Raw genomic sequence first — 24,635 nt, 5'->3', positions numbered from 1 at the left:
AAAAACTTTTATATTATAAGTTAATTCAGTTTAAAATTTACTTAATATATAATATGTATGTATGTACGTATTTAGGGTAGAAATAAATGTATTCTAATTTGACATTCATTTTATCATTCTGTCTTTGAAAATTGATTCATAAAAATTATTCAATGCAAACAGTTTTGACTTCTTTTTATTTAAGAATTATTTTTAACTTTTACTAGAAAAAATTAATTTTTATAACTTTAATTTAAATTTCATTGCGAAATATACACAACACCAATCAAAATTGTTTTAGCTTTTTGTAAAATTTATTTTGAATAAGAACAATTCTCATTACAATATTTCTTGTCAGTTAATAACTTTTAATGTAAAATATTGTTTTTATGATTGGATGCAATTTGGATAATTATTTACTAACGTTTTTCCTCATATTTTTTTTCTTTCTTTAAAAAGTATGATTTTTTCTACTTTCTCGGTATTAAAAAATATTTAACAGAATTTCCACCTGTTTCCGCAGTTGTTACACATAACAAAGGTGGTCATAGGTTCATCAGAACTTCTTGTTTGTAATTGATTATATGTACAATCACGTTTTTTGCATTTACCGCATTTAAGCAAATCAGTTTTGGTACCTTGGACTGTAGCAAGTTGTGCATCATTAATCGCTTCTTTAACAAATTTCTCTCTTAATTTTTTCATTTCATCGCTAGCCATTTCTTCTGGCGTCATTTTCGCTAATTTAGCTGCTGTTATTGCACCACATAAATAATTCATTCTTAATTGGGGATTTTTTGCATCTTTTAAATTTGCCACACGAGATCGTATACGATTTTTATACTTCATATCAGTATTTTTAAATTCAGCGTAAATAGCATCTTCTAATTCTTCAGCAAGTTCTTCTGGTGTTGCACAACCTTCTGGTATTGCATCAGTTTTTAATGCGTTTGACAACATTTCGCGGCATTTAAGGCGTACAGCATCTGTCATACTGGAAACAGCAGGAAATGATGTTTGAACTGGTATATTTTGTTTCGAAGAACGATCTTCTGAAGACTTCTTTTCTTCTTTCTTTTTATTATTACTGTCTTCATCTCTTTTTTTACCGCTGGCGGATGAGTTTGATGATTTAGAGGACGTTTTAGTACTGCTACTGCTTGATTCCTTATTGGATGAATTTGAAGATGGTGCCGGCGTATTTCCTAGAAAACGTTTCCAATTTTTTATTAAAGTTTTCGCCAAACTGATTACTTCATCGTCTTTGCTACTTTTCCGTAATTCATTTACTGTCATACCAATACGTGTTTTTGTTAATATATCTAAATTCACATCCAACGTTTGTAAGGCTTTTAGAAGATCTAAAGCTTGTTCTTGTCCCTGAAATATAATTTTTTTTTATTTAAAGGTTTTTAACCAATTTATAATTTGAACTACAGAAATTTGACTTCCTGTCCCGTATTTAAAAATAAAAATATAAATTTTAAATTTTTGATTGATTTTAAAAAACATATTTTTCCCGCCCAACAAATGTAAACAATAAACTACAAATAATATTATTTACTATCTGAAGCACCACAGATTTAGTCAAAGGCAACGTTAAAAACAATAGTTCAAAATGCTAAAACAATTATTAAACTTAACCTACAGTTCCATCTGGAGCCGTCATTTTATTTAGTTTTCTTTGTATTTTCAGAACCTCCTCCTCAACACTCATGTTCAATTTTTTTATATTATCAAGATGTTCTAAATTAAATAAAAATCGTATACTATACTAATTCGTCTTGAATTAAAATAATTATAAATATCAACTTTTGCTTAAATGATGCAAGTGACGCTACAATCAATTTTGCAAAAAAAATTAAATAGAGATGTGACGTGACACTTTATACATTGTAGTACGTGCGCATGTACTCCACAGGGAATGTTATTATTACTAGTATTAACAATACCTAATGAGGAAGATTTCATCCAAAATTAATTTTACAAATGAATTGATTGTTTGCCGAAATAAAATATAGATATCATTATTTATTAAGTATATAATGGGTTTTCAAATCTAATCATAAATGCGTGAAGAAGTTTTTATATAATAATTAGTACAATTATTCTTGGGGGAGTAATTGCATGAATATTTTTACAATAAAAATATTAATGTGAATTTGGGCATTTTTTTCTGTGAAATATTTGCATTACTTACTCACTTTGAGTACATAATTTAAATTAAGTTGTTAATGTAACAAATTATTATGTTATATAATAACACAAAATATAAAATTTATTTTGAAATTTAAAAGGTAGTAAATATTTTTAACCAGAGTCACTATCTTTGACGGATTTATAAATAAAATGAACATGTCAAAGAAGGCATCGATAATGTAGTGCAGGTGAGAAACACGAATTGAAATAGAACACAAGGAGACCGGGTCTGAATTTTAAAATAAGAGGACATGCTAAATTTCTTCTTGTAAACGATTTTTAAGTAAACTCTTAAGATTAAGAGTACTTATGTATAGTGATAATGTGAAAAAAATTAATAGTATTTGTATTGGGAAAATGTATTACTTTTCTAGCTAAATATGGTAACATTCTGTTGCTCTTTATTCTTGGACTTACAATCAAGTTTGATTTTTGTTATTTTATATTGGTTTCAGTTGTCAATATTTGTTTTATCAAAATTGAATATTGTTATTGTCTCTTAACAAGGCAGAATCAAATTTCAACTTAGTTAAACTAGTTAAAAACAATTATTTAATTTTGACAAGTGGTATTTATTTTGACAAATACTTTGGCTTTTTTGAATATGCGAAAAACAAGTAGAAAGTTGTAAAAGTTCTAAATTATTTAAAGTATTAGTAAATTAGTTAAAGTTATTAAAAGTTTTAAAGTTTGAAGTTATTTTTAAGCTTTTAAAATACTTTACAGTGTTAAATAATTTCAAAAAAATTATAATTTTTTATCGTTTTTAAAAAAAAATAATAATAAACTTTGTAAGGGTTTTTCATAATTATGCAATACGTTTTAGGTCCGGCAAACTTGTGCATAATTTTTTATTCATGACAACAACAAAACATCGTATGCACATTAACTGTCAAAAATTTAGATTTGCACCTGTTTAACAAATTACATTTGTCGACTAATGTTTATAATGACAATGACAATTATTTTAAACTGTGTTAATTTTTGATTTGTGTGTTGGACATGAAAATTTTTTGTCGAAATTTTTTTATGATGAAATACAAAATTACTTATTTAAGATCTAAATAAGTACATATTTTTATTATATAGTACAATTATAAAAAAATTTTTAGTATGATTGATATCTATTTCTTTTATATGGTACATTGAGAACTTCACCATTTGATTTGAAATTTCAATCTGCGCACATACTGTAAAGATCGAAATAATATTTATAAGATGGAATTGAATTTGACATTAACTGACAAGAATTATTTATTAATTTGTCATTTTCAAATTTTCAATCGCAAATATGCAATTTGTAGTTTATTTTCAAGTCAGGCTAATAATTTTATCGGATCAACTTGACTTGAAAATTTCAAGACAAATAGTGTTTATATGAGCTGAAAGTCCTCTTCAAGCCGCATATAAACGCAGTAATCGATAAAAGCAACCAAAAAAAAAAAACATACAAATATAAGAATCGAAGCATCATACACAATGTTCCCGCTCGGTAATAACAAACGTATCCGATTTCTAGAAAAAATGTGTCCAAAATGTATCCAGCCTCGTAAAGTTGTATTATTATAGTAAGCCGTCTTATTTTGTACAAATTAACTCACAATTAATATTGGCTAGCTTTATTCTGCAATGCGAGTTTTAATATTTATAGTAAATTCTTTAAGAAATCACATACAACTTCTATCGTATTTTAATTGTAGAATGTCAGAATGTCAGAAATACACGTTTCGTAGCTGCGGAAAAGACATCATAAAAATTTTAATGTACAATTAATGCATTTTCAACTACAGCAATATTTTTCTGCCATGTATTTGTTTAAAAGTTCTAAATTTGAACACAAGAACGGTGGCACCAATTTAATATAATATCGTTCTTACTTTCTGCTACAAAATTTGGAGATCTGTTAAGTAAAAGCTGCAAATAACATTTTTTTGAAAATAAAGCAATTTCTCAATTTAATTTTAGCAGCACTTTGACAGTTTTGTAATATTTATTTAGTATTTAAGAAATAAATGTATCCACATTTCAGCAAAATTTTCAAACGTAGCTAATTTCGACATTTTAGCAGATTTGAGTATCTTTGTACCCAAGCTTAATTTAAAGCAAAAAGGCATCCAAATGGATATAATTGTACCCAAGTGGGAACGCTGATCACACAACCATCGGTATTCATGTACTGGAATCGTAGACAGTGTTATTACTGGTTGTCAAATGCAATCGAAAGTTTGAACGTGTATGTACATATGTATGTTTATAACAAAAAAAAACAAACATTTTATTTTTATTGCTTATTATAAAGATCTAACAGAAATGAATGCCATAATTCCAGTTTTGAAGAATTCAGTGCGAAACGTAGTAAGGCAGCAACTTAATTTTAGAAGTTTTGGTAAATTGTTAAAATATTTAAATTTTTTTGTCATTTAAAAAAGTATACATTTTAGCAACAAAAAAAAGATTTTTCAAAAACACTAGTGTTTTATATAGTGATGGAAAATATGAAATAACTTTAGATCATCGAAAGTTGAAAACTCCCACTGGCGCACCTTTTTCCGTATAAAATATTGAGTAGTTTGAATTTTATTTTAATTAAAATTCAATTTTAGCTTAAAAGTGAACCTCTTGCAATAGCTGTAGCAAATGAATGGGATAGTCAAAAAAATGAAATTAAACAATCTTCCATGCACTTAACAGGGTTATGTTTTACATGTTTAGATAATCCAAATAAGTTGCAAAAATCGGATATGGTGAATTATTGTCTCAATTTCTTATCTTCGGATACGGTTCTTTTTCAATCAGAAGTATATATCAAATATTTTTATATAATGGTTTTGATTATATAATTTGAAAATTAGGATGAGAAAGATCTTAAAAAGTTACAAAAAAAAGAATGGGATCCAATTATTGAGTGGTTTAATAAGCGATATGATACTGATTTACAAAAGACAACAGATTTTAGTTCACCAAAAATGTCAGCAGATGACAAGATGAAAATTAGCAAATATCTAAACTCCTACAATGATGAAATTTTGCATGGTAATCATAAGTTATTACATACACAGAAAACATATTTTGTTAATTTTAGGGATTACATTTGCAATTGACACATTAAAATCAATAATACTAGCTTTTGCTGTTATTGATCAATATTTAGATGTTGAGAGAGCTGTGCACTTAGCTCGTTTGGAGGAAGAATACCAGCTAAAATTCTGGGGAAGAGTGGAATGGTCCCATGACTTATCACAGCAGGACTTACAAGCTAGATTAGCCGCATCAATTCTTTTCATCCATTTAAATAGGTCAGAAAATTTTATTAGGCAAAAATCAATAACTTGAGCAATTTGAAATAAATCATTGTTTTAAAAATTTTCAGTTTATATTTTTGTAAAATCAATAACATAACTATAGAACTACGATACTTTTATTTATATTTTAATCCTTTTAATATCTTCCATTCTAAAATCACTCCTAAAAAATTAAAAATTAGGAAACTGTAAGACTTATTTATATACTTTACCTTAAAGTTAATATTGTCCGCACTTCATTTGGTGTAAGTCTCCATGTTGGCATATCGTTTCCGTCATTTGGATTCCAATATTCGGTTATTTCAGAAACTTTCTCCAAATTTAAAAGAGTTGCTATTTGTGTTAATCTCGCCATTTTATCTCGAACAGACCATGATGTTGCTCCAGTTAAATAACTACCCAAAGCACGAACTTCTTGATCCAATATTAATCCTCCTAACTGTGAAAAATTGCTATAAATATTTATTTTATAATTTTCTATGTACTTACTCTGTTAAATGTAGATTTTTTTATTGCTCTTTCTAAACGCGATGTTACTTCTGAAGCTAAAATGCTAACCAAGGCGTCATAATTTCTCGGACTTAGCGATGGCTTGAAAGTGTTCAATAAACTGTCAATCTGTACTATTAAAAATTGTACAAAGGTTTCTCCGGCTTCATAAGTAGATAACTCTTCCTAAAGTTAAATACAAAATTACAAATAATATAGAAACAAATTTATCACAAATTTTTCTATACTTCTGTTAAATGATGATTATAACTCAAAAATTGATCGACCCATGGATTTAATCTTGGTTTAATTGCACTTGATTTCAGTTGTTGAAGACCAAAGTCGACAACTGCTTTTAGCATATCTTTAACAGACTTTAATTCTGTCATACAACTGTCTAGTATTTGACTTTCAGTTTTAGTCATTGAAGGGAATGAGGCTTGAATTTCTTCACTCATGGTTACCCATAGAGTTTCAATGAATTCTGTTGACATGTCGGCATTGTTTAATTGTACTAAAAAGTTAGTACGAGCTTGTTCTGAGTCGCTGGTTTGAATTTTTCCTTGTTGTATAGAGCTTTGGATAACATTATAAGCTTGGGCTAAATCAATATATCCCGAAGGATAGCCTGTTTTAAGAGGATTTTTTAAAGCATTTATAAAATCTCCTTCAAAACAGGTTGCAGCATTATTAATTACAGCGCAAATTCCATTTACCGATTGTGTTGTTATAGAACGTCTAATGGATTTCCGTAGTATATAAAAAACATCATCCACCATACTTGAACATTGTTGTCCATTTTCATACGTATCTAATGCTATTGCTTTCAAAACACTCTCTTCCATAAAATACCTGCGTAAATTTAATCAGTAAAACAGTATTACAGAAACCACGGTATGGATATTGTCTCACCTTTCAAATAATAAATAAGTTCCAAGCAGTTCCTGCATTTGTCTGCTTAGTCCACATTTCATTATTGTTTCCTCACATTTCTTTTTTTTTAAATCTTTTTCATTTTCGTCTGAATTCGCTTTTTGGATGTCGTTCTAAAATTTATAAAGAATTCGTCATAAAGTATTAAGCAAGGAAATTAAATTTTCTAATTTACAAATAGCCTTCTTTTCATGAATTTGTAATAAAGCTCTGCTCTAGAGTGCATTATGGTAATCTCTATCGCAAGTGCGTCTACATCTTTTGGTGATATTTTATCGACTGATCCGCCTCCTGAAGAATGACGATAGTGTCCAGAATTTTGACTACCTGAACTTCCACTCTTCAAATATTCATTTATTTGCCCGACCTTCTTTGCAATTTGTCGATGTTTGTTAAATTCTAATAAAAGATTTTTTACTTCTTTATCACATTCATTTTGTAATATTAAGAACATTTCAAATAAATATCCACATCCGTAACAACTCTCAATTATGGGTTGATTTACTTCAATTACTCGAGCAAAATTTTCCAATAGAGAGGTTAGTGTGTCTGCAAATGCAACAGCTTGCCGTTTTTCAGCTTTGGCAATGTCAATAGAATTTCGAAGTTCCTTTTGGGATTTTTTTTCCAACTTTAAACTTATATAAGATGAGAATTTTTCAATACCTTCATGATGCCTATTCAAGAGGGGATATATTTTAAAAAATCTTTCAACTGAAGCTAGATCATCCTTCCTGACCGCTTCCTCAAATTTTTGGTTAATTAACTCGCGCATTTTAATTGTTGCATCTTCTAAAATACGTACAGCTTCACTAACCGTTGTTACAGATTCTGAAACATCTTCTGCCGTTCGTTGAAGAAGATTTTGGTCCATTGAAAGAAATCTTCTGACATGAATAGCACCTTGTTCGAAGTCTTCATCCTTGATAGCTGCTATTACACCTTTCGCACAAAGTTCTATGTCGATTAAATCTTGGACTCGTTGTTGACATTCTGCGACTCGACTTCTTGCTGTATCAAGAACTCGAACTTTTGAGCTTACCGATTCTGATAAAGATGCGGTACTTTTTATAAGCTCAAATAATTTCATGGCTTCATTTTCAGAATTTTTTAAATCATTTAAAGTTTGACGAAAAGATGACATGCTAGTTTCAATACTAGATTGTCTTGCTAATGCCGATTCCAATTCTTTTTGGATTTCATGCTAAAAAAATTAGATTATATTTTAAAAGTACAAATTTCAATTTGTTTTGCATACATCTCGTTCATCAATTAAAGATATTACGCTATCAATATTTTCGTCTGATGATATTTTAAGCTTTTTCAATGTTTCTTCGATTTCTTGATAATTCGGCATTTTTATTCATATGAATTATTCAATTTAAATTTATTAAATAACAAGTAACATGATAAGTTAATCTTAATTACAGAACAGAACAACAGATTTTTCTATAATGAAAAATATGTAATTTTGACACGTTACGTTACATTATATTGTTATGAAAATCATCGTGTTGTTTATTTTGAATTATTAGTAAATTTACTGTATTAAAAACTCAATTTAAGTTAAAAACAGAATTTTCCGCGACGAAATGTCAAAATTCATATAGAATACAAACATTTAAATCGCCCAGAATCCAGTTAATTTTTTAGTTTAAATTTTTATTTTACTGTTACCGTTTTTTTTAAATTATCTGTTAAAATATGTGTGTGTACAAAGGCTGTAGATTTGATACCGCTATTATCGTTCAGCGTGTTTTTTAAAAGCGGTTAAACTACTTTAAAAAAAATAGGTATAAAAAAAAATTGTATAGCTTAATTTTCATTTTCTAATTTTTCAATCATCAATTTCAAATTTATTAACAGAATGCAACTCTTTTTACCGACCGTATTGTGTAAACAATAGGTAGGTTATGTGATGGCAACAAATTTGGCATATCGAGTTTTCGGTGGGAATGCACTTCTCCATAGTAGGGAAGTGTAAGTAAACTATTTTTAGCAACCTGTCGGTTTGTCGGCCTGTGTGTGCACGCGTGTATCTCAAGTTCGGCTGAACCGATTTTAATGAAATTTTATATGTAAGTTTATTTCGACCATGGCACGGATTGATAAACTTTTGGTATATATTAGGCCTCGGGAACTGCACTTCGAACATTTTGAAGAAAATATTCAATCGATTTATTTGAAATTTTATATATAAGTTTTGCTCGACCGTGCGCGAAAATTCCTAACTTTTGGAAGAAATCAGGCATCAACAACTGGGCGTTTACTACTGGCCAAATATACATTTTTGTGTATATAAAGAGAAATAATCAACCGATTTCATTGAAATTTAATATTTGAATTCCTCGTATTAAAAGAATGAACATATAGATTTTTTGAAAAGATCAGGGCTCGAAAACTGATGTGCGGGCCGGGCCGATTTTACATTTTTCACCATAACTACGGAACGAATTGATGGAATTTGTTGAAGTTTTATATTTGAGTTCTGGTTGTTACCGGAACTAATTGGCGAGCATTTCAGGGAATTCGGGTAGCACAAAACGAAACTCTACTAAGAGCCAAATTTAAATTTTTCTAGGTATGTTAACTATAAGCTTAGTAATGTCCTAAAAATTGGAAAGAAGTATTTAGCAGACGTTTTTATAATATTCTGTAACACTTTCACTTAATTATTGTCTAGTTACATTGCGGTCGGTTATGGGCTGACCACATCAGATTTTTTATTTTGGTGAAAGAAGGATGAGTGAGAAGCTGTTCACATTTTAAATTACCTGTACAGATTGGTTTCTTGTATAAAAGCTGGGTGTTTCAATTGTAAGGTAGTAAATAATTAGGATAATTCTAGCAAACGAATTTAAGTAAGGTAAGTAATTGAACTTCAGTGAAGCTCCTAATTCTTGGATTCAACGCACGAATATTTGAGATTACAATGAAACCCGACTTTAAACTTTGGTGAATATCCTTTCAGTTAACACATGAAACAAAAATAATTTTTTTGAACTTTCCTATGAATTTTCTATATTTTTTGCACTTCTTTAATTCTTTAAGTTCGTCTATGACTATGACAAAATAATTTTTTCAAGTTCATGTAAAAACTTTTTGCAGTATGCGTCAAAATTTGCCGTTTACCAAATTACCTATTTTGTAGCTTTTACAGTAAAATCGACACTGCACATATCACGTAAATTAAGGCAGCAAGAAAAAATCTGATAATACCATTAGATAGAGCATAAAAAATTAAGCATGACTCCAACTCTGAGGCAACGGTTGCTTAACTTTTCTTCAATTTTTTTTTCGAAAAAAAAGTTAATGTTTTTTGAAAAGAATCACTAAATATTTACTTAAAGTAGTCAACATTGCAGTCATCTGTAATGTTTTACTTCACAATTCAAAATTTGGGTAGATCGTTCAATCATTATTTTTTTATTTACCATACAAGTTTACACCCATTGCGCAGTTACCTGGAGTTATCTCAAGAAGACCCTTAATCACAGTTTAACTCATAACCTAAAACTTTACAAATGTGCTGGCAAATTAATGAAAACCAGGATTAGATGAAAGCTACAAGATGGTTGCGTGTTCCAACATGGCTTCGAAGAAATTCTTGGAGGACACGTTACCGAAGCTTAACGGCATCTGTAAGGTGGCCAGATTACCGGCAATCCCAAGAGTACCGGAGGCCCAAAGCGTGAGTCTCTCGATGAAAGAATGGCGAGATGGCAAGACTCAGCCTGTCTAAGCTGATGATCGTCTTGGACGGCGGTTCAGGGGATGGAGGTAATCCAAGTCAACCTCTAGCAGACTACTAACTATCTAGCGGGGTACAAAAGCGGTAATATCATTCACATAGCGCTCATTCAGAAACCGACTATAACCTGTACTACAAAATGGGAATAAGTAGACAAATATATTGTATTTTAGCTAGGAAAGAATTAAAATTTTTTGTTTTAAATAATTTCAGAGGAGTTATTGCAAGTCATTGGAGAATGAATTAACGAAACTACTGGCACCTGGCTACGTTAAAAACGGATAGTTCCAGTTTAGAAATGCTGGAAGAGATAGCGCGAATTAGGTAAGAAAATTATCACGGAGGGGAGGATACAACGAACTATCTTTTGGCCCTTACAAGTCTCTAGAACCGGGTGGGGTGCAACCAACATTGCTGCAGAGGGCACCGAGTGTTATCATTGATTGGCTGGTGGTTATCTTTTTTAGCTAATTGTACATGGGTTATGTTCCCAGAGAGTGGATGTCGGTGCGAGGGATTTCCGGTCAATTAGTTTGTTTTGTTCGGACTGAGAGCTGCGAATGTGTCAAATAACCAACATGCGTATAGAAGTGGAAGATCTGTAGAAACAACACTACACGCGTTGGTCACACAGGTGGAGCGGTCTCTGCAGTGCAAGGAATATACTTTAGCTGCTTTCTTGGATGTTGAGGGCGCCTTCAATAATATGAGAGTGATTGCACTTGAGGAGGGTATAGTCAATTAGGTAGAGTAGATGCTTATGAATAGTATTAGGTGAACGGGGCTCGAGTAAGGTTAGGGCGGTATCAGCGAGAGGCATTCCCCCAAGGGTTTTGCTATCGCCGTATTTATTATGGATCGTAGCTACCTAGACAGTTATGCAAATAATGTGGTTATTCTAGTCTAAGGTAAGTAGTTGGGAATAATGGGTGCAGGATTGCGTCCTTTCTGTGAATCCCGCGAATATTGAGCTGGACTTGTTTGCAAGTAGGAGAGGGGTGCTCGAGTTTCCTTTACCTAGAGGGGGAAACGGGTTTGGCAGCGCTTAACGAATTGTACGCTCTACTTCGGCGTGATTATTGACAGTAAGCTGTTGTGGAAGGAAAATGTAGTATGGGGTGCACGATAGGGACGTTAGGTTTAACTTTGTGGTGCCATATATTGACTGGGTAGCTGATTACATTGTGGATTATAATTCCACAAAGAGAGGGTAGAAGTACTACAGGGGCGCATGAGGGATTGTCTATCTACGCGGATAGTTCTAGGACTGTGGTGGGTATGGGAACGGGATCCTTTTCTGAGGAAATGGCAATGAAGCTATCGATTAGGCTGCCTGATGGTTGTGGAGTTTGCCAGAAGGAATTGGACGTAACTAGACCACTGAGGGGATGCGACCTGGGTATTTTTGTGGATAGGAGTGTGGGGATCGGAGCTCTCGCATACTACTCCATTAGGTCAGCTTTGGTAGGTCGATACATGTGGTTACATTGTGTACTGTCATTCCATAAAGGGAGAATAGGAGTACTAGAGGGGCGCATGAGGGAGTGTCTATCTATGCGGATAGTTCTAGGAATATGGTGGGTATGGGAACGGGAACCTTTTCCGAGGAAATGGCAATGGAGCTATCGATTAGGCTGCCTGATGGCTGTGGGGTTTGTCAGGCGGAATTGCATGCAACTAGACCAGTGAGGGGGTGCGACCTGGCTTCTGATGTGTTGTTCTGAGGGTTCTTTTATAATGGCCTGGAAGACTTGGTGGGAGAGTCTTTGGCACGGCTTTTGAGATTCGCCAAGAAAGTTGATTGGTTCACGTAGATAGTTTTTGGGATTGTATTACATGGGGGTTGTGAAATGTTAACTTGAGGGATGTTGATGGGCCTTGTTGGTGGCTACTTTTTCCCTAACCACAATTTGTTTATGTTTAATAAAACGCACCATACATACGGTATTTAAAATGGATTTTTTTTTCACATTTCTAGTTTTCCTTGAAATGTGAAATGAAAAGAAAGTGGATTGCAGAATGAAATGTGATGAAAGTGGAGTGATGAAGTTTTAATTTAAACATTTTTCAAACAGTGCTATATGTCCATAATATTTCTGTTTAAACTTTAAAGATAAACTATGTGGTAAATACAGTAAGCAAAATAAAATATTAGTGTGAATTATTTATAAAATATATTGTTTTATAATGTATAAGTTTTCAAAGCTCAATTAATTAATAAAAGGAAGTTTACGACAATCTACCATTTATTTTAGTGAGTAATAACGAAAATATTAATTAAAATTTGTTGAAAAGTGTGTAGTTTTACAGCTATATTCGAATTGCAACAACATTTCACATTGAAAAATGTTTTGCTAACATCATTGTTATAAATAAAAGTGCATCGCAAGTAACACCCAAGGCCGTACAAAATATCAGTAAGATATTGTAACATAAAAATACGTTTATTTAATTTAAATTTATAAAATAAATTTATTCAAAGAAGAAAAAATTAATGAGTTTTGTTTGATTTTTTTATAGATATTTCAATTAAAAAAAAAATTAAATTATCTATTAGCTTAGTAATCAAAAATGAAATAAAAACACTGACAAAATCTGGTCTTGGTTGTAAGTTCTTTTTATAACTGAACTTCAAAGATAATTTGATAATATCGCAGACATATCTCAGATAAAAGAGTTAGGTAACAGGACCACTACTTTAGTATAATAATTTAAAAATAGTTTTATCGTACATAAATCGAAAACTATAAAGTTAACATAATATTGAAATTTTTCATAAACGAGTTTTGGAGATTATATTGCTTACTTTTTAACGCAGTCTTTTACAAAATTTTGCTACATTATATATCAGAACATATTAATATGAGTAATTTGTGTTACATTTGTTGGTGTATAGGTATTCTGAATCAATATATGCTTAAAAATAATAAAGTGCCGGCGATAATAGTATTCATACCATCGATTATGCACGTACATATAGGCATGTAAATTGAACATTTTTTACACATCCATTTACAATCTTCACACTTTTCGAGTATAAAGTTAAGTTTTATACGTGTACATAAAGCAACATTGCATATTTTTAGGCTAAAATTTTTACAAAGTCATATCAAATTTTATATGGCTAAATGTAAAAATATATACAAACATATTGAATACTATTGAATGAGTTGTACGGAAATAAAGAATTACATTCAATTATTCATATCCTGTTTCTTTTTTCTAAGTTTGCATCATCGTAATTTTTCGAGAAATACACTATATTTACCAGAATATTATAATATGTAATATAAACTATGTACAGTATATAATATATTGTGAACATGCTAATGTATTTATATTTTATACTACTCGTATTTGTATGAAATATATGTTTGTGATACGATCATAATATAGTTTTCGCATTTTATATTTTATATAAAATAGTAAAGAAAATTATATCCTTTAGCAAAGTACGATACTCTCCCTATTGGTATTGTTGCGGGACCAATTAAATAATATATATGATAAATACATATTGAATAAATAATTTCTGTATAAAGTGTAAGGACGGTGAAAAAGATTTAAAAATGAAAACTACATAAGCAATAATTTTCCTTATTCACACATTTTATTTTATTATTTTTTATTATATATAAAAAAGTAATGATTCATTTTTATTATATTTTTTCTTGCACCTTTCCTATTTTAGTAGTACTTTTGCTATTCAAAAATTGTGTGTGTATTTTAACGCTGAATAACTTGCGTTCATCAGCAGCAACATAATAATATGATTTTAATCCCATTTTTATTTAACTTATTTTTTTATTTTCATAATCTTATTCATTTTTCCTACTCAAAGGTTTATTTGTTATTAAAAAAAAAAACTTTTTCATCCTTTTTTTCTAAATAACTTTGTATAGAAATGATAATATATTACTATACATATATGTAAATGTAGTTATTATATATGCATGTGATTCAATCAAAACTAAAAGTTCATTGTAAGTTGAAATATTATATAAGTTAGCGAATAGGACATTAGTTATGTGCAATGTGCGTATAACAACTATTATGTAAAATGAAAAGTTAATTTTTAAACCATGGGGAATTATGCAATAAAAGAGTGTAAGTTCTTATATAGCGACAAAAAAATATCGATTTTTTTTTTTTTAAACTAGAAAACGTTTTAGAAACTATGATGAAAATGAAAATAAAGGGGTTCTAGATTTTCGAGTGATTTTCTTATAGTAAATAATGTTTTATTTTAATCACCCGTGTTATCACAAATCAGTTAACTAAAACTTTAAAAAGCGTATGAAATATCTGTGCGTATATATTTAATATGTAAGTATAGTATTTAAAATCTTGAATAAACTAAGCTTATAAATGTAATCCCTATTTGAGAGCGAAATTTTAATATATATTTAATTCTCTTAGTAATATAATTTTGCAGTATATTTTAGAGAGTAATTTCGAAATACTTTTATTAAAATTACTATTTACACACATAGACGCTGCATTATTTTTTTCTCCTTTACTGATAATTTGAAATAGAAAATCTGACAAAAAAAGTGCTTATAATTATGTATATCCGTTCTAGCCTGCAGATACATAATGTAATAATATAATTGAAAAATGCAATCTAACAGTTCAGTTTATTTATAAAATATATTTAACAACCTTATTAGTAATTTTAATGAAAATTCAGGAAATAAAAATTAAGTTATTATACCTATACCACACCACATCATATATAAAATTTTTATATATGTTTGTGTATTAAACATAAAAACACATAACATATATGTATATTATGTACTCGTATATATGCGAAAATTGAAGGTTTAGAAATTCCGTTCATAAAAAACTCTATTGTAACGCTATAAATATGTGCTGTTTCTACAATTTTTTTTAATCTTAAAATGATTAAATTGATTTCTTTAAATTCAATTCATATACAATATTTATGCAATATTACTTTTTTTTTTCAAAATACGTTTTGTAATAAAATACTATAAAGTTCTTGAATTCTATATTTTAAAGTTGAAAGAAGTTCATTTCGAAAAAAATAAAAATAAAAGAAAACTTGTATTGTTCTCAATGAGATTTTTATGTAAAATAAGTAGACAATTTATCTAGTTATTTTTTATATATTATTTCTTATACATTTATATAAGTATATTGCATATAATATACCCTTTGTATATACTCGTACATAAGTTGTGATAAAAGCATTTTAAGTTATGTATTTTAAAAGCACTTGATAAAACTTACTAAGCGTGAAGATTTTCTATTTTCAATTATAAGATTTTATTTAAAGTAATAATATAGGATTTTCAATGTTAAGAACACGTCCGGTATTATTTTTAGTAAGTATATAGACAAGGTTAATACTTTTCATAATGCTTATATTGTGCACATATATAAATACTAGTTTTACTACTATTTAAAAGTAAATGTATAAATTAACAAAGATTAAAATAAATTATCAGTATATTATAGCTATAAAAATATTATGGTCTAATATTGAAAAACTATTATTAGGAAGAAATGAATTACAAATTTATTATTTATATTTGTAATTTAAATAATGAATAATTGTACATTTTTCAGTTATGAAAATCTTTAATTATTAAATAAAGTATTTGAACAAATGAATATGTTAGATCTATGAAAAGTATTCCACATAGACGGCGTATATGGAATCAGTGTGTAAATTATTCGAGAGGATTTTTAACCAAGAAGTTTTTTTTTTGTATTTCAAAAAAATTTAGTATAAAAATGCATTTTTTTTTAGTTTTTTAGTGTCGGCATATACATATGTATATATCAAATATTTTCAAATTCATTTGAAACATAATCTTTGAATTTGTAGTTAAAAAATTTGAATTTTATGTTAAACTCGTAATTGTAAAAAATCGAGTTAATAGTTATTTAGGTCAGATCCATGTGATATTGTTAAATTTTTCACTTTTCAAGCGACATACGCATAGTAGTTTATTTAATACTTGGAAACTCGTAAGAAAGGATAAAATATTATCGCAATTATTGCAATACGTATCCTATACAACATTGTGAAGCATTATTATTTATAATACATACTTTTTTTTTCTTTAAGATAATTGCATAATAATTTTTTATGTTTTAATTCAACTTTTTGATATTTTACAAATTATAATAAATAAAATAAAAAAAAACAATCATTGATCAAATATTTTGTTCTCACAATTTTTACGGTAAAGGGTCAGAAAGTAGCTTTTATTAAAAAAGTACTAAATATGTGTATTCCACTGACAAAGAGGCGTTCAAAAAGAAGCTCTTTAATTTTGAAATAATCGACATTTGTAAAATTATTGCCATTATACTTATTGTATTAAAAAGTTTTGTGCTTAAATCCGTATATTGTATAACATTGTTAAAACTAACATCAGTTACTAACATTTTTTTTAAATTTGAAAATATGAAATTTCCAATTTATTTGAACTAAAAATTTTTATTTTTTTCTTAAATTTTTTTTTAAAATAAATAATATTTCTTGTTTCCTCAGGAAATCTTATAGACTTCTCAACCAGAATGAAATCAATCAAAAAGGCTTATGCAATTGGATCTACATATATATGTACATATGTATACTTATAGTATTGTTGCTTTCACTTTGATTTGAAGATTTAAAGAGCTCCGGAATTTGAATTCATTTTAAAAGAATTTCTAAATATTTATAACAGATTAAGTACATACGAGTACATACACTTTTCAATTTATTAATTTTTTTTTTTAATTTCTTTTTTTGTCTGCGTTATCCTTTAATTTTTTTTTTCAAATTGATATCAAAATAAGGTCGTTTATGTGAGCGATCAGATAATTTGTTTTTATTATAACATGCTTGCAAATTATAAAAATAATATGAAATAATATCATGTTTCATACACCAATTACAAATAATATGGAATTGTCATTATTAATTTTGATATTCACTTAAAAAAAAATATTAATCACTTCTCTTAATTTTATTTTCACCTCTAAAATATTCATGACAGTTTCATATTCATTTAATTTTCAAATTTAAATTTATAATCTATGGAACAAAAACAAGAAGAAGTATGAAATAAAAAAAACTGTAAAAGCTAGAGAAAGGTCTCAATAATATAAATAAGGTCAATAAAACAAACCCTAATTTTACATGATATGACAAAATTTAAATGTTTACGTGTTTATTCCATATATACTTTGTATTGAGTAAGTGTGTATATGTGATTGTACAAAATTTTTATATCAAATCAGTGAAAAAGGAAAATATTCATAAATTTTTGCTGACATTTTCCATTTTTTTTTCTTATTTTTACAAAATTTATTTTTTGTTTTTTTTGTTATATACCTTTTGTTTTTCAACCACCAAAATGTTGATTTTAAATGAAGTAAATTCTTTATATTTTTTGTATATACATGCATACATATTTGAGCACATACAGCCATATATACTTTTGAATACGTAAATATGTATATATACGAAATATTTATATGCTATATAACATGCACACATGTTTGTATATATAATGAGTTTCCTTTATTTTGATATTTCGTGCACGAAACACTTTCATCAGGCTATGAATTTTTTAATTTCAAGTCAATGATGTCGTCGCATGGAATAAATATTTTTGGAGAAGAGAAGTTATAAATGAAAAAACAAAAAAAAACCACAAAATTAATTTTAAATTTAAGGTTTGGTCAAATATAAATTAATGTTAAATCTCATGTATCTATTACACTGTATAGAACAAAAATAAGATACGGTTTTTAGGGTGACGTATAGCAGGTTTCTTTCATATATTGATGTAAAATTAAGCATTAATATTTTAATAACATGATTAATTTATAATTTTTCGAATTGGTATGAAATTTTTTTTTTAATTTTCATTTAAGTTCAAAATCTGTATTGTTTGCGTAATGTTAATCTTGTGATAAAGTTGAAAAATTCCAAATAGTTCCAAATAAACTTTATAAAACCATTTTTTATCCGATAGTCACTTTATAAAATATGGTAAGATATTAAAATTAGTGTCTGTTTTATAGACAAAGAAAGTATCTTCTTCATTTTAAAACATTTTTGAGAAATCATGGATTCGGAAAATTTTAAATTCATTCAATTAAGTTCTTTTCAAACATGATACCCTTTACTTCACTAAATTGAACTTTAACTCAGTTAACTTACTAAAGAATAACAAGCTTTGTCTCGTGAGAATTTTTTTAGACCCGAAAATATTTCATATTTATTTTTCGTATTAATTTTAAAATATACTTTGATGTTATAAAAAAATTACTCACTTATTTTTTTAATAATTTATTTTAAAACTAGTCTCGAAGCTTATTGTTTGTTAAAATTATACTAAGTTTTGTCTCTAACTTATTTATTACATTCCAGAATACACTATTATAATCTTGAATTAGTCAAATATATAGCTCATTCAAACAATATCCATTTGGGCAATTATTAGGCTTATTTAGTTAAGTCTACTCTTATCTATTTGGGTGGTTTCTATACAATTAAATTTTGTTTTTACATTTATACAAACCTTAATCACACAATAAAAGTTTTTTTTTTTTTGTTGATACCACCAAAAATTTAAACCTTATACTTAGTTCTTTAATATAGAACCAAAAATTATTTTGCAATTACATATAACACAAGGCATTATTAGAAGGTCCATAAAATTTCGAAATTTTGTAATTATCGTTTATTTAAGAACATGCCGAATTTGTTTACTTTTATATAAAAAACCAATTAATTATATTGTTCGATAATATTTTTTTTGTAAATTTCTTTTATCAAAAATTATGATGTATACAATTATTTAAATTGAGTCCGCTAGTATATTGTAACAAGATTTCATCAAATTATATGAAAACGTTGAAATAGTGTAAAGTTATAAAATTTTAAGGATAATAACTGTAACATTTACTTTTTTTTTGTTTTTATATTTAACATTTATTTTTTTTTCTTCTTCTTTTTTTACATATTTTGTAATATGAACAACTTATAACAAAAGCTGTAATATACCAAGTTTTATTAAATTAACATTTGGGTTCTACTAATATTCAAATTAAAAACGAAAGAGAAAAAATACAAAAATTTTTTTAAAAGAAGAAGTGGGAGGGGAAATTATTTTATTAAACTTTTTATAAATTGAACATTATTTGGGGAATAAAAATTGCATTTCATTGTTGTTGAAATTTTCTTAAACGTTAAAAAATTTTTTTTTTTTTTATGAAAAATATAATTTTCAACGGATGTTCTTTAATAAGAAAACAAATGTCAAATAAGGGTGGTATAATATTTGGAGCATATTATGGGTTGAATTACAGAATTTCATAAAAATTTAAAATGTAACGAAATTTAAATATTCGTTTTATCGTTACTATCCTTGTTTACTTATCGTTAAAGTAATAACGTTGTATTACAAAATTCACAAATTCATTTGGTATAAAAGAGATTAATTAAATTGAAATAAACTTTAATTGAAATTGATATAGGTCCCATAGTTAAGTAAATTATTGTAATAAAGCGAGTCTACTATAATCTAATCAACGTTTTGTGTAGTTTTTTGAATAATCTTATGTATTCTTTTAGAATTTCCATTAATTTTAAAGACACAAACTAGAATAGACGTAACTTTTAAAAATTTTAAATAAATTTAAACGTTTACTGATTTCTTACCTATTGTCCGCAAAACATTCTTCTGTGGCAACAAATATAAAAATTTGTGTGATTAAGTTTCAGAGGTATATGTGGGATAGAAGAAATAATATACAATTGATTGAAAAAGTAGATTTGATTTGGTGGTAAAATAAATTATTTTAAATATTTGCTTGATTTATAGTTTTCAAATTTGATTGAAAAGATGGCAGAAGAAATCAAAATGATGCGAACATCAGTCCCCATAAAGTTAATTACGTTTCACATTTTGAATACAAAAAACATAATATTATTACGAATCCTGCATGTCAATGTGTTATTGAATAATTTGGCTTATTTGTGATTATTAAATTGAGTTTTTTATGTAAATTCGATTATTTAAATTTATGATAAATCTACAAAAATTCAGAAAGGAATACAATTTTTGAGTTTTCCATCATAGAGTCAACAAATATTTGCAATAATTTTTGATTTAATTTGAAATTAGAATTAATGGAACACGGTTTTAACAAGTTAATTAAAATTATATATGCGTTATATCTTTTTTTTCCTCATTTGAAGTTCTTTGAATCATGAACTCATATTTGAATTAGTACATATTTCGTGTACCGTTCCAATTTCAATAGCACTAAATTTATTTAAAAATGTGTGAATGAAATGAATTTTTTACGATACTCCTTGTTTTCAAATTTACTTGTATTTTATAATTAAATTGATTTTTCATGATTCTATTTTTTCTTAATATCCTGTTATTATTCTTAAGCATGTTGTATAAGTCACAAGCGTTTGTAAAATCGGGTGTGGTATTTTCTTTATTACAACATGAAGTTAATAAATATATAAATATATAGGTGTATATCAGTGTTTTCAACAGGTGTGTCACAAACCTAGAAAATTTAAAATAAACAAATAAAACAAATAATGTTTGATTCATTTTTCACAAAACCAGAAAAGGATATTGGAAATAAAATATTCTAAAGTATTTTTATAAATTTATTAGAGAAATTGAAGAATTTCTGTTTTATGGTTCTTACTTACAAGATTATTCAGTTAGTTTGTATAAAATTTGATAAACACAATGCAATAAAATTTTGATATCGAAAAATTTATGTATGTAACTTTGGCATTCCTCTCGGAATTTTTCATTGCAATTATATACGAGTAATTAGTGATAGATTTGTAATATCATAAAATGGTCAGAGATTCACAATTTATATTAACTGCTGCCGTAATTTTCCTTAGTAACAGTCTTAATATATTCTTAGTATGATAGTATTAAAATAATAATTACTAGTATAGCTACTAAGATATTAGACTTTTAAAATTTCAAGCTATAAAAATTTCCGAATTATTGGAAATATATTAGAAATGGATTTCATTTTAAATATAAGCTTTTGTTTTAAGCTCTTATTTAAAGAAAAAGATTTTATAAATACTAACGCTTTTCAACTTTTAATTATAGTTGATGTAATAATTATGTACAATAAAAAATCGATAAAAACATTGGAAAGCACTGTACAAGAACGTTTAAATTATGCGAATGTATTGTTTTAATTCAATTACTTTAAGATGTTTTAAATAAAATGTCTGCAAGTGCTGATATAACTATAGAAACAAGTGTGTATGCAATTATTATAAATGAGATTTTCTATTTGAAAGTAAGAATTAAAATAAATTTAGGTTGAAGTTACAATTCACTGGTTTGTATTGCGGCACTTTTCCTTTCAACCGGCGAAAATCCTGCTTTTAAAAACACTCTATAATTTAGGCCCTTATTATGATCGGCGAAGCGAAAGAAATTTTTGGCGAATATGAATTTTTGGTATTATGATCTTCAAATCTGTCGAATGGAAATTCTGTGTGACAAGCTTGCCAAATGAAACCAAAATTCAAGATAATACATAAGTGTTTTTTTATTGGATATTATAGCATTTATAGTGATATAATGGAAAAACCTAAATTATCTGTGAAGTAAGTTCATTAAATTCTACAAATTATTGCAAAAAATGTTGGTTGTTTAATATTAATTTAAGCGTGAAAAAACCGAACCAAAAACAATTCGAGCTTTTATATAAATTAATGGACAACAACCCTGTAATAGCTAAAGCGATAGAAAAATTCAATATTGCTTTTAAGAAAAAGCAAAAGAAATGTACGTATGTGTAGTCTTATTATTTTCGGTAGGTTTTCTGATGTTTTACAGTTTCGGATCTGGCGAATGCTTTCATTCATAATTTAAAATATCAATCGATTCGTCTAGTTCATTCGACTCACTTAGCCATTCGCTTCGCCGATCATAATGAAGCTATTAAATTACTTCCATTCATATACTAAATCTTGCGGATTGCATACATTTAGGATGAAGAAGAAAAAAAAATTGAAGTATGCGTTTACATAATGCGCGAATTCAAAGGTTAATTGCGTGAGTTAAGAAAAAAAATTGTAACTTTTGATGGCACGGAATTTACCGTTAGCTTCCAAAATTTATAGAAATTTGGAAAACCTTGTAGTTCCGGAAATATAAGAAGCCAAATTTAAATGTTACAAATTTCGAGAGGCAATAACTTGAGACGGGGTGGAGGTCGAAAAAAATTTAATTTAAGGAAATAAATTTTTTATTAATATCTAAAAGTTTCTAAGATTCTAAGCTTTTACATGTTGCCGTCTAGAAGAAAAACGATATCAAAGTTTTGAAAAAAAAAACGGGTTTCAAATAACGGTTAATTTTGACGGCCATTTGGTTTTTCAAAGATCCACTATCCGATATCATGGCAGAAGAAACTAGCCATTATCTTTTTGCGTTGGCAGAATTTAAAAAATGTTTGTGACGTCGTTATTAGGTTTTTGAGGGGTTATAACATTTAGAGGCAGGGAGATAAGCAAAAATTTTTTTCTATGGAAATACCTATATTTGAGGGTCTAAAAATTTTGTAAAGGAGTCCACGAACAGACTGACGAACGGACTGACAGAGTGAAACTGATAAGCACTTCTTTCAAATTTTTTAGGAAAAGGGTTAAAAAGCAATTGGCTTTTTGCAAAATAGAAATAATGATAATTTAGAATTATTCATGAAATGTTCCATAAAATGCTATAATATTTCAAGCAGTTATAGCAAATTTTTTTCCGACTGGTGTGCTTGAAATTTTTTATTTTCTTTAAGACTGATTTTCCTATATACATAGTATGCTAAAAAATTTTAACATTTTATGCGAAACGATTAAAAAATTTTGCAATATTTTTGAGAAATTGTTCAGAATAAAATAATTTGATATTGATTTCCATGCATTAATGTTAAAATGATGAACAAGACTATTTTCGTGATCAGATGAAAACATAACGATCAGAACAAAAAATAACAATTATTCCTTTATTGAAACCTAACGATATTCCATAACTATTTTTGACAGATTCCGATTCTCGCAAAAAAGGGCTTGAAGTGGTTATCAAACAAAGAAGATTTTATAAGGGTATAAGTGAAAATACAGATTACAGCAACTTGAAGAAGTTGGGTTACAACTACACATTGTGTGCATGCAATTGAAGAGTAGAGGAGTTGCAAGTGAAGAATTTGACATATTGTAAGTACATAATAATTATATGAATATAATTTTTATGTTATGTGTAAAAAGTTGATATAAAAGGTTGTAGCGGCATTTAATTTTATTTATATTAAATGGAAATGGTCTCTCCGATAACCCTTGAACAAAATTTACTTCATATTTTTTTTTAATTTCATTTTTTTTAAGGATTTGATTAACAAAAAGAAAAGAAAATAAATCGCTTAATTTATAATTTTCACACCTTAAAAATAAAACTGCTTCGTTGTCATTGAGGAGAGCAACATCATTCAATTCTTATAAACACATTTAGCCAGTTATATATCTGTGGTTTGTATACATACATCATCTACGTATATGTTTGTTTACCAATATATTTAATAATACTTTAGAAGAAACTTCCTTTATAAACATGCATTTAAATATTAGCGAAGTATAATATATTTCTTGCTATTAATATTATTGTTTAGTTGAAAGTAAAAACCTATTAATCGATTTCTGATTCTAAATAATTTAAACGGAAATGAAGGAAAGAAAAAAAATGTAGAGAAAAGAAGAAGTTAAAGGGGAGGAAATTCTAAATATTACGCGATTTCATGTTACCTTTTCATTTTTTTTTCATTTAACGTTATATAGCCATTACAGCCATTATAAAAAGTTTGTATTATTCAAGGATTTTAACAAAAAAAAAATGAAGAAAATTAAGGTAGGTATACCTTTTTTTAGCAGAAAATTATATAAATTATAGTTG

The 24,635-nt window shown here is 27.7% G+C and overlaps 3 protein-coding genes across 3 annotated transcripts; 1 reads left to right on the top strand and 2 right to left on the bottom strand.

Annotated features, from left to right (window-relative positions):
- Nucleotides 1-60: 60 nt before the first annotated feature.
- Nucleotides 61-1,889, bottom strand: LOC129612454 (transcription elongation factor S-II). The gene is made up of 2 exons (XM_055526051.1): nucleotides 1,628-1,889; nucleotides 61-1,359 (listed from the first exon to the last, which is right to left on the bottom strand). Exons 1-2 carry the CDS (start codon nucleotides 1,694-1,696, stop codon nucleotides 475-477), a joined length of 954 nt encoding a protein of 317 aa, XP_055382026.1. The 5' UTR covers nucleotides 1,697-1,889; the 3' UTR covers nucleotides 61-474.
- A 2,505-nt stretch (nucleotides 1,890-4,394) lies between these two features.
- Nucleotides 4,395-5,547, top strand: LOC129612414 (ATP synthase mitochondrial F1 complex assembly factor 2). The gene is made up of 5 exons (XM_055525996.1): nucleotides 4,395-4,564; nucleotides 4,620-4,729; nucleotides 4,782-4,976; nucleotides 5,031-5,211; nucleotides 5,261-5,547. Exons 1-5 carry the CDS (start codon nucleotides 4,414-4,416, stop codon nucleotides 5,509-5,511), a joined length of 888 nt encoding a protein of 295 aa, XP_055381971.1. The 5' UTR covers nucleotides 4,395-4,413; the 3' UTR covers nucleotides 5,512-5,547.
- LOC129612413 (conserved oligomeric Golgi complex subunit 4) lies at nucleotides 5,514-8,356 on the bottom strand. Its single transcript, XM_055525994.1, has 7 exons — nucleotides 8,161-8,356; nucleotides 7,078-8,106; nucleotides 6,882-7,015; nucleotides 6,218-6,821; nucleotides 5,970-6,155; nucleotides 5,693-5,919; nucleotides 5,514-5,643 (listed from the first exon to the last, which is right to left on the bottom strand). The coding sequence occupies exons 1-7, from the start codon at nucleotides 8,257-8,259 to the stop codon at nucleotides 5,601-5,603; spliced, it is 2,322 nt and encodes a 773-aa protein (XP_055381969.1). The 5' UTR covers nucleotides 8,260-8,356; the 3' UTR covers nucleotides 5,514-5,600.
- Between the last annotated feature and the right edge of the window lie 16,279 nt (nucleotides 8,357-24,635).

This window comes from Condylostylus longicornis, unplaced genomic scaffold, assembly GCF_029603195.1.
Source record: "Condylostylus longicornis isolate FDR11 unplaced genomic scaffold, ASM2960319v2 ptg000072l, whole genome shotgun sequence".
Classification (NCBI taxonomy): Eukaryota; Metazoa; Arthropoda; class Insecta; order Diptera; family Dolichopodidae; genus Condylostylus; species Condylostylus longicornis.
This window is presented reverse-complemented; position numbering and strand designations above follow the sequence as displayed.

What these genes read in the sequence shown, in the direction of transcription:
- LOC129612454 (XM_055526051.1), bottom strand. Translation starts at nt 1,696, where the DNA reads ATGAGTGTTGAGGAGGAGGTTCTGAAAATACAAAGAAAACTAAATAAA. An exon ending in TGACGGCTCCAGATGGAACT is followed by an intron (nt 1,360 to 1,627) that starts GTAGGTTAAGTT and finishes ATTATATTTCAG; the next exon opens with GGACAAGAACAAGCTTTAGA.
- LOC129612414 (XM_055525996.1), top strand. Translation starts at nt 4,414, where the DNA reads ATGTACATATGTATGTTTATAACAAAAAAAAACAAACATTTTATTTTT. An exon ending in ACTTAATTTTAGAAGTTTTG is followed by an intron (nt 4,565 to 4,619) that starts GTAAATTGTTAA and finishes TATACATTTTAG; the next exon opens with CAACAAAAAAAAGATTTTTC. An exon ending in CAATGATGAAATTTTGCATG is followed by an intron (nt 5,212 to 5,260) that starts GTAATCATAAGT and finishes TGTTAATTTTAG; the next exon opens with GGATTACATTTGCAATTGAC.
- LOC129612413 (XM_055525994.1), bottom strand. Translation starts at nt 8,259, where the DNA reads ATGCCGAATTATCAAGAAATCGAAGAAACATTGAAAAAGCTTAAAATA. An exon ending in CTTTAATTGATGAACGAGAT is followed by an intron (nt 8,107 to 8,160) that starts GTATGCAAAACA and finishes TAATTTTTTTAG; the next exon opens with CATGAAATCCAAAAAGAATT. An exon ending in AAAAATCTACATTTAACAGA is followed by an intron (nt 5,920 to 5,969) that starts GTAAGTACATAG and finishes AATTTTTCACAG; the next exon opens with TTAGGAGGATTAATATTGGA.